Genomic DNA, 10,516 nt, shown 5'->3' with positions numbered 1-10,516 from the left:
ATAATCTGATGGTTACTGTTCAGTAAAATAAAATTTTACCGTAGGAAATTAGAAAAATTAGCTAATACTTCTTTATTATTTCAAGGGAAGCAACTATTATTTAATTAGAGCAAATCATAATATTTTATACTATAATCTCCATGTAATGGGAGGGATATAAAAATAGCGAAGTTTAGAAATTTAATCACATCTCTCAGATGTTTTTCGATTAAAATGATAACTGGATGGATATATTTTGCTGTAAACATTTTTATTTTTTGGACTTGTTGTGAAACTCCTTTAGACTTATTTTCATTACAATTTGGCATGATTCTAATACTGTACTGTATAAGAGAAGCAAACAGACCAGTTTTTTAAACTCCGGCATAAAGAAGGGTAAATGTTGGGTAAGACTTTTTGATGATGATTGTAAACTTTTGGAATTGATAAAAAACAAACATAATCTCACTAACACTTGTATTACACAATAGACTTAAACACCAATTTCTAAACATTAAAAATCATAATATTGTCTTTCGATAGCACATTTGTAAAATCGTAAATAACTTTACCTTGTTTTTTAATATTTGATGTTATGCATAAAATGATGGTAAATATCTGTTTACTGCCGAATTAGATGATCAGATAAAATGATATGTTAAATAAACTTTGCTCCTACATTCAAAGACTGCCTCAAAAGTATGTTAGTGCGACTGTAAACTAAAAGATATTATATTCTTCTTTTAGCCATAGTTAAATCAAACCAAAACATTCATTGATCATATCTATTGAATCAATAAAAAATATATCAAAGGAGAAATTAAAATAAAAGAATAACTATATGCACTGCTAAAAAATAAAAAAAAAAATGTCAGATTTTGTAAGGGTTTTATTATCTTTAATAAGGTATCACATGCAAAATTACAACATTAAAAAATACATTCATTTAAACACGTTTTGTACTTCTGTTATCTACACAAGGTGACTATTTTTAAAATACCCTTCCATTACCGCATTTGGGAAATTACCTTTAAATTCTAGATCTAAAAATAGTTGATACGCTTGAAGCGGATCTGTGTCGTATATATTTAGGATGCAATTGCTGCGCGATTCATTTTATTTCGAGAGAGTGGAGTGGTAAATTGTTGTTTTAGCATTTAAGAATATTTATAACCAGCTGATATAGTCGTGTTCAAAGATATTCATTTGCATACTAATAGTTACTACATACACAGAAGACATGAAACTTAACAGATTGGTCTTGGATTGTTTAATATTAATTGCTTTTTCTAAGGTAAGTTTTGATTTAGAAAACTATTTCTTTTGGTTATCTTCTTTCATCTTATTGTCATATGAGTGTTAAAACATGGACATACAACTTTTAAACAGGAATTGAAAAATATATAAACTTCATTTTGTAGGTTTACGTGAATTCTTCTGCATGCTACGAATCAGCAGCAACTGCAACAAAAGTAAAATCTTGTCCACAAAATCACGAGGAATGGACCAAAGCAGCTGTAAAGAAAGGCTGTGGGGAAATATCACACGCATGTTCTTCTTTCGAATACCACTGTGTAATCAACGCATGGAGAAATGAAACAATTGAAGTTTGCGCTCCAAAGTGGATAGTTCATGGTACGAATAAGTATAAATCATCATATATATATATAAACATCTATTTTCCAGTAGCATGTTTGTGGTTTCATATTTTCTAACCAGTTTTGTGCAATTTTCTTCATTATTTTTAACTAACGTACTGTTTTATGCAGGATATGTTTGCGCTGAATATAGCCAAGGAGGAAAGAGAATTCAAGGCAACGAAAATGCAGCATGCAAACACTGTCCGTCTTATTACCCATCTAATGAAAGCTTTAAATGTAAGTTTATGTTTGTTAATGCAAAATCGATAACACATGATATATGTTTAACTAATTTTAGTATTTTATTCATAAGTGAATTGGAAAATCTCTTAATCAGCTATATGGCGTGAAATACAATAATTCATTGTCTTTTTGACAGATCAAGAATGTTATGAGTACGTCAAAAATGCAAATGCCCCACTTACAACGCAACTGACAACCGAATCAACAGACATGGAATCAACGACACAAGAAATAGTTTACTCATCCTCATCAATGACTCATAAGGAGGGACCAGCACGTTCATTTCAAAATATTGAGAGCCAAAATACACCGCGTCATTTGTAAGTAAAATCAAAATATTGATGGTAATCAATATAAATGATATACCCTAGAGACTTTGCATTTCATTAAACTGATCAAGTACATCAATTCACTTTTAGGTGTTTTGTTATTTATTTTAAAAATTTCAAATATTAAAAACATGTATTTCTATTTTTCAGCACAATCATAGCTATTTGTGTAGCCGTCGGTCTAGCTGCTATAGTGGTTGTCTTCACAGTTAAACGACAATCATGGATAGATAAAATCTTCTCTTATCTTAAAAGTAAGCTTTTCATTTTAACCATATTTATTAAGTTGTTTTTGTATTTTTTACTTTCGAATGTTTGTTTAATATTTTAAGATATATTTTATTTTGTTTTTTTTTTCTTTATAGGAATAATTTCTCAAAGTGAAGAATCAACAATGGGAAAAACAGGTATGTTTATTCTATTTTAATTCATAATTCATTTAGAAAAAAAAACAAATTTCTGTTCATAGAAATGGACAATTATATTGTTTATGTAGGTTATTTAACAATAATATTGTATTCATATTTGTTTTTGTTTTTGTAGAATCTGTTACTAAAAAAATCGTCGAAGACCCAGAAATACAAAATTGTTTACTGGAAAAAGAAACGCAAATACAGGACGTGTTCTTTAAACTTAATGAATCTTCAGACAATGTAAATTCAAATGCAGTGTCAAGCTGACACGTTTTCTATCATATGCAATGTTTGTATATCCTGTTATATATGTATTTATTTTTATTATTGTTGTTTTTTTTTTTACTCCAAATGGCAGCTACTTGTTATATGAATTAAACCTAAAACAAAATGGTGTTTGTCGATCAAATAGTAAAACTCGTTTATAACGAATTTCAAGGGACCATAGAAAAAACGTTGTTATAGCCGTAATTCGCTATACGTTTATAACGACTTCGTAATAAATATTATAGCGAATTCGTTATAAAATAATTAAGTTTTTTTTTCGGCTTTTACAGTTTTCTAAACTATCGTAAGTTATAAAATTAGTATTACCGTCATTTACAAAAACTGTCAATATAACCATTTCATTACGTTGTCTATTAGTCATTCTAAAAAGTAATTCAAATAGTTAACATTCATGACGTCTACATGTGAACAAGCCACCGGCTGCAGTAGATATGATTCTTTTCAAAAAACACTTTTTATTAACTGTAAGCATTTAAAGATACACATTCATTCATAATATGTGTATGAATAGCCGATAGGGAAATAAAGATATTAATAACGTTTAAATTTACCATTAAAAACTACATTGAACTACATTAAATTCATTAACTCTCATTACATTTGCCTTTTCTATTTCATTATGCAAGTTGTAGCAATATTCAATTCTTGATGAATCGTTTCTGGTGATTGTTAAGACCAGATATTGTTATTTATAAAGTGTAAGTTGTTTACCTGTAAATAAAAGACAATGGTGTTAATAAACATGAAAGCAAGAAATCCTTTCAATTGCAAGTAGTTTTCATATGTAATTAATTAATGAAATGTGTTGGAGCAAAGGGTTTACTTTCTTTTACTACAACTGTTTTAAAATCGAGGCTTGAAGATTCAACTGTTAGCATTAAATATTAGAATACTTTTAAAAAGCATAAAAAGTAGCTTTGATATTCAAAACAGCAATGAATCAAAGTATTTTTTACGAAAACGTAGTTTAATGATATATTGTAAGATTTGAATGTTATTTGCAGTTAAGTTTTGTATGGAAAATCCATAAAACGGCTCAAAGCACCTAATTACATTACTGTAAACTGTATCAACACGTATGTTTTTTTTTCAACAAAAGAAGAAACACAGACACTGTCGATTTGTCGCTTCAATGGCGTTTACTTATCTTCAGCGTCGAAACCAAAGTGATGCTTCATGATTTAAAATCTGGACTAGGACCGAGTGGTTACTCTATTTAAGCTCTTTTATTGACGTCACCCTATCAAAACAAAAAGTAAATAATACGTTCTACTGATATCAGTGTGTCAACCTATGGTTATCGTTCAGTCCTGCATTTATCATAAATTTGATAAAAAAGAAACTGGAATCACTTACGTAACTTCAATGCTTAAATGAATCACAATATATGCAATGCTTGTGTAAGAGGGAAGCCCGTTCATTTACCAGATAGCCAAGACTTAGTCAATTTCGTTTCGCAGGGGAACTAAAGAGCATACATGTATGAAATCTATGTTACATGCAATTCTGCATGTTTTTATATATCATGATAATATAGCTTAAATATCACGACAGTTACCTTACATTTAAGCTAAGTATGTGTTTTCGATGATGCGTTTTTTTTAAAATCAGAATACCGCTAAAACTCTCTACTCCATTTAATATTATACGATTCATTGTGATTATCATCATACTTCTCCAGCAAAGTTATGATAATATTGAATTAAGTATCAGGTCGTAGTATTCTTAAGTTTGGTTGATTTCACTATTTTTACACTTTTAATTTTTCATTTTGTGATGGAACACGAAACGGTAATTTAGTGGTATTGTTGTCATAGATCAAGTAGATTAAGTAAATGTATTGTTTCGTATTTTTATACGTACATGCAAGTTATATTAAACTAAACTCGACAAGAGTTTCATATTTGAATAATATTGATAAAGAGTTCTACACTTTAGCTGTTGAGAGATAGGTCTATACATATTCAGTTCGTGCTAGGTAGGTTTACGAATCAAATATTTGGTTAAGTGCCCAACTGTACCCAAATTTGGCACTTAGTCAAGGTCGTTTGACACTCCTGTTTCATGAATGAAATACTTCAGATTATGTGCTAGGGCATGAGAAGCAAGTTAAAGGGTATGCTGTTTGTCCTTGGAAGTTCTCCTAATGTATAGGCAATCATCCAAAAGGGTATATCATTCGTCTTTGATCGACAACCTTTAATTTAATTAACGCTATAATTTAAAAGAAAGTCCTCGTTCGGGGGATTGTTGGAAGTAAAAACTGAAGGAAAAGAAGCAGTACATCTTCAGAACAAACGGAAATGTGCGTAGAGTGTAATTTTAGCTGCACTTGACTTAAATTGATAAATAAATGTACAATAAAAGTTTCTACCATGTAGTTTAAGTTTGCCACCTGCAATGGTTAACTTACTAACTACACAAACATATATAGACATCCCTGCCTACAAAAATATCATATCAAAATTATGGACACACATTGCACTGCATATGTATATTGCATATATTTAATCGAAGAATTTGACTGAAGTTAAATATCCCACAGCAAAATAAAGACAGTCTCACACACTGGGCGACATAACAGTAGTGATGTTAAAAGGTTCGTCGACTTCCTACGTCAGCATTGATCCTCAAAACACTGTTGTGCAGGCAATAAGTCTAGCGAAATGTGAAAACAGATGTCATGAAACTGAATCCTGATCATATACTGATAAACGTTGCTTATTTTTAAAAGAAAATTGTTTTCTTTATTAATGAAAAAATCGGCAGTCAATAAGGCACATCAAACACAAGAAAAGATGCCTGCCGAATTCAGAAATTTATAAATTGAATTTTCTAATTTTCAAATGACACTTAACAATGTACCAAATGACATCTTGATATGCAATAACATTCCAGAGAAAAACTTATATTACTATTTGTTTATTTAACCATCAATACATGTGTTTAAAATAAAAGAAATGGAATTGATAAAAGAATTATCAAAATTAACAAAACACAAAAAACCTGCTTCCATAATAATGTTGATTATTTTCATTTAACATTCAAAAAGATGTAATAGATTCGCAGAGAATAGAAATGTAAAGAGATAACTCCCTATCCCCTTCCCTACAAAAAAAATTACAAATCTTAAAATAAGAAGTTAAACTTTAAAAGGGGTAGTGACTGGTGAGCGCAACTCAGTGCACCTAATTTTAATATACAAATGGCTATAACCCAGTTATTATGCATAGTAGCTGATATACATGTGAAGACACATATCATATGAGAACACTTCTATCTTTCACTGTCTAACGTAAATTGTTCAAATATTTAGAAGTACATATCTATAGCTTTGTTCTGATAACATCAACAAAGGCACGTCATGGTACGCTTTTGAAATCACTTTAAAATCATATAACACTCGGTTAACAATATAACCCACGGGCTTTCATGTAATATATATGTTGACATAAATGGGTACTTATTAAATATTGAACACTACGTATACACTAAAAGTCATTTTCTATTGAAAGTATCATTATATGTTTATTTTGATATTTCCAAAAAAAAAAGAAAAAAAAATCGGGAGAAATGGGTAGAAAGGCATGGCGTTTCAATAAATACATTATATACTCAATATTATTGTGAATTTTTATTCCAGTGAAGAATTTATTTGATGCGTTCGTTTGATACAATTTGAGTCTGCTAATGAAATATAAACAGATACTAGGAAACGGATAGCATGACAATATATAATACGAGTTTAAGTCACAAATAAATAATCTAGACATGAAATTGCTTTCAAAATTAAATTGCGTCATGTAATTTTTCAGTGTTTTTTTTTCTATTTGTTATCACCGTTTGTCTTTTGCGGTTTTTCTGCATAAGTCATGCGGCAAGTGAAACCACCTGCAAACACATTACGAATATATAACGTTTAACACTACCTTGTTGATCAGACAGCGACAGTTTCGAACATATCTTATGTTCAATGAATAGGATTCTCGCGATCAAGACACATATACATGTACAGTTTCAAAATAATTCAAATCATTTTTAATAACAGTACCCGTATTAGTTTCTTTCGAAGGAAATATTTCGCCTACTAAAAAAGGGTTTATTCCATACTTGCTATCCTGGGAAGCAACAACGTGTAAACAAATGTTTAATATATATAATGATAAGATAAAATTTCATTGTCATATCATGCATTCGTTAAATGATCAGGTGGACTTATGGATTTAATGTGTTACAAACCAAATTAATAGTACCATCCAAAGCACAAGTGATACGATTTGAATTGTATGATTCACTAATAAAACAATATATCAGTAACATTTTTATGTAAACACTCATAATTATACTTCTTTATTTCGATGTTTCGTGTTTCATACCCCTCGCACTCATAATATTGCTCGCTGTGCCTTGCCTGATTCAATATCGCCGTTCTAAATTCTACTGAAGTATATGTATCACTTATTTACATCATTTATTATCATTACAAATTATATAGAATACAATAACAGATCTTGATGTACGGTTTTTAAAAAGTAATAAAAAAGTGATAAACCGTATGTCGAAATGGATAATAATATTTTTGTTCATAATTTCAACACAATTACAATGCCAGTGAAAACAAAACAAAAATATATGTAAATCAATAACGCGAGATGTGTATTTAAATTTACCAAATGAATATATACATTAATGAACATATTTCTTACGTAGGAAATTAAATTTAATCATTATTTTGAATTGCTGTCACTATTGATCAATTGAAGATGATTTATTGCACTCGTCTGTTATTTGAAATATGCTTAAATATAGGTATGAAATTTAAGTTAAGTTAAACAAATACATTGTTTGCATTAAAATTCAAATGTTCTATATTTGATTTTTTTTTTAATTCCCATGTCGAATTAATTGGTAAATCGTGTAACTTCAAAAAAAATTTGAAGAAAAAAAATAAAGAAATAAAGGTTATGGATAAGTTTACTCATAGAATATATATTTTGTAATGTCCTGCTGGTTTCTTCAAAGCAAGCACAAATTATATATCATCTTATGCTGATTGTCATTAGATTAAGACGCCTCGACTGATGATTGATTTGTCCCAATCTAAAAAAAAAAAACCATGAAAAGCATAGTTCCGCTAAACAAACATGGCTCGATAACACAGAAAACAGTAACAGTAAAAAGTTTTATTTCATAATGCCTACATAGAAAAATAACCAACTGTATAAACTTATATTCATTAGGCCCAACAATACATCGTCTTATTGTACCGGACAGGCAAACAGACAGACAAACGTGCAACCAGACAGACAAACAGACAGATAAAATGGATTTTGAGATAGGTAAATGATATACTATGACTCACTTTAAAAATGGGGTCAGAGGATTTTTTTAAAAACCCATATTCATATTATATTTCATTTTTACAATGCTAACGCTCTGAATGTAACCCAATACTGGAATAAATATTTGTAAGATAACAACGTCAGATAATTGTTAAGTTCTTGGTACGCCCTTTGAACAACATGACTAATCGTCTATTGACACAGATTTTTTTTCACTGTTGGTTCACGGTGTCCAGGTACACCTTAAATGTTGCAGAGTAGACAGTCTTTGATATTAGAAAAATAATTATTTTTTTGATATATTGTTAGTAGGAAGTACAGTATTGAGTACACTACCAGTGATCAATAAATATCATTCGATATCGATGGTTGCAAGTTAAACTCTTATTTTGCGTTATTCCGCTCCATTATAAAAATACATTATTACAACATAAAACGGATTCTTATGCATAAAAAATACCCCGAAAAATACAGGTATTTCTTGACGTAATGTTTCGCTGACCTTAAAAAAAAATTAGATATCAAGACTTTTAAAAACGGGCCTAGCTAATGCGTCAACACACTAGATCACCACACTAAATCATCGTGTCCGGCGAATACAGAAAACCAGACAAAACAATGAAAAGAACATCATTACAATTTCATAAAGCTTGTTTTCCTCATAATTGTCTATTTTTCTGTCGTAGATGTTTGTTTGTGTATTTAAGTTGATTCAAATTGTGCGGTATAATTGGGTGAAAATGAGTAATCCCCCAAAAGAAATAGTTTGAATTAAATTGCCTACACAAAACGTTTTCCAAAATCCATTTCCTTTCTCCGAAAACCCTCTCAATAAAATCAATACTAACACAGGGTTTCCTTTTACTATGTAATGCACAAAGAAAGCGATTAATGTGTCTAAAACCGAGGTATGAGACAATGTTTTATGGCATACAAAAATCACGAAATTATTTATTTTGATTTTATTTGTATATGCAGTAATATAACAACGTCATGGTGAACTATATTAAAAAAAAACACAACAAAAACCTGCGATCATTGCAACTTTCATTTTAATAAAATGATAATCGAAACAAACACGCATAATAACGATTTATATCGCTCTGTAAAACAATTTCATAAGTTTGAAAAGCAGACAAAGTTCACGCTAGTACAAACATATAAAACAATGATAATGAGGAGTATCAATTTATTGGCATCACTGAGAGTCTAATAGAACAAAATTGGGTTTATCATGTTGCATTTCAAAATATAGAGTTCTGGTCAAAAGAGAATTCCATTTTATTGTGAATTCGTTTTTAAAGTAGTAAATGCATCCATCATTACATGTAGAATATTTACGCATCCCTCTAGGTTGTTATAAATGTAAGCATAATTATATTCGTTGCAAGATCTTAAAATATTCGAATTTATCAGATAAGATCAACCGAAGTCACCAGTCTGTTCTACTAAATAAGAGACATGTATGAATCGTAGGGTACACACAAATAATTATTGGCATTTAAACATACTGTAGTGGAGGAAACCACCTATATGAACCTCAAAATCAATGGTTTGTGTTTGTTTCATTTAGAAGCTAAGTAATGAATATTATCCGTTAAAACTAAAAAAATATCTCAAGGAAAAAAGAAAGAAAATTAATACTAAGTATGAATAACATAGACAAGTGTCAAGAAAGCTATCACGATGTTTTCTTTAGAATTGCTATATTTGGAGACACACATAAACATCAATAACTATCTGCCTGACCTAAATTGTTGTTTTCATAATCCAGCTTTATTTATTTTATGTAAACAATTTATTTACACTCACGATTGCATGTTTAAAGCACTCATTATAAAACTAATGATATTAATAACAAATCGTTCGATAATTTTGGTATATATATGCACTTTGTTTTATAGCTCGGCAATTTTTCACAAATATTGATTAAACTACATCTTCACGCATCAAAGCAATATTCCTTTTTTTTGTTTATTTAGGAACCCACCCCCCCCCCCCCCCCCCAAAAAAAGAAAGTTAATGGAGCCTTAAGATCATAAGATTGTAAACCTCAATAATATTTTTTAAATTAATACCGTTTTTGCAGACTTACAAATCTAATAGATATATAATGGGTTTTTTTCAAGTCGTGGTTGTGTTACATGCAAAATAGTGACCTGTTTTAAAATACCCTTTTATTACCACTTTTTGGGAATTACCTTTAAATTATATATCTATTTTAGTTAACACGGTGTATGTTGATCTATGCTGCATACAGTTACGGTGCTTTATCGGTACTA

General features: G+C 29.7%; 1 protein-coding gene across 1 annotated transcript; it reads left to right on the top strand.

Moving 5' to 3' along the window:
• Nucleotides 1-1,113: 1,113 nt before the first annotated feature.
• On the top strand, nt 1,114-3,466 carry LOC136271599 (uncharacterized). The gene is made up of 7 exons (XM_066071921.1): nt 1,114-1,273; nt 1,401-1,614; nt 1,749-1,856; nt 1,999-2,182; nt 2,342-2,445; nt 2,557-2,598; nt 2,735-3,466. The coding sequence occupies exons 1-7, from the start codon at nt 1,220-1,222 to the stop codon at nt 2,869-2,871; spliced, it is 843 nt and encodes a 280-aa protein (XP_065927993.1). The 5' UTR covers nt 1,114-1,219; the 3' UTR covers nt 2,872-3,466.
• Nucleotides 3,467-10,516: the final 7,050 nt, after the last annotated feature.

This window comes from Magallana gigas, chromosome 9 (genome assembly GCF_963853765.1).
Source record: "Magallana gigas chromosome 9, xbMagGiga1.1, whole genome shotgun sequence".
NCBI classification, from domain to species: Eukaryota; Metazoa; Mollusca; class Bivalvia; order Ostreida; family Ostreidae; genus Magallana; species Magallana gigas.
The sequence above is the reverse complement of the archived record's forward strand: the minus strand, read 5'-3'. Positions and strand labels throughout refer to the sequence as shown.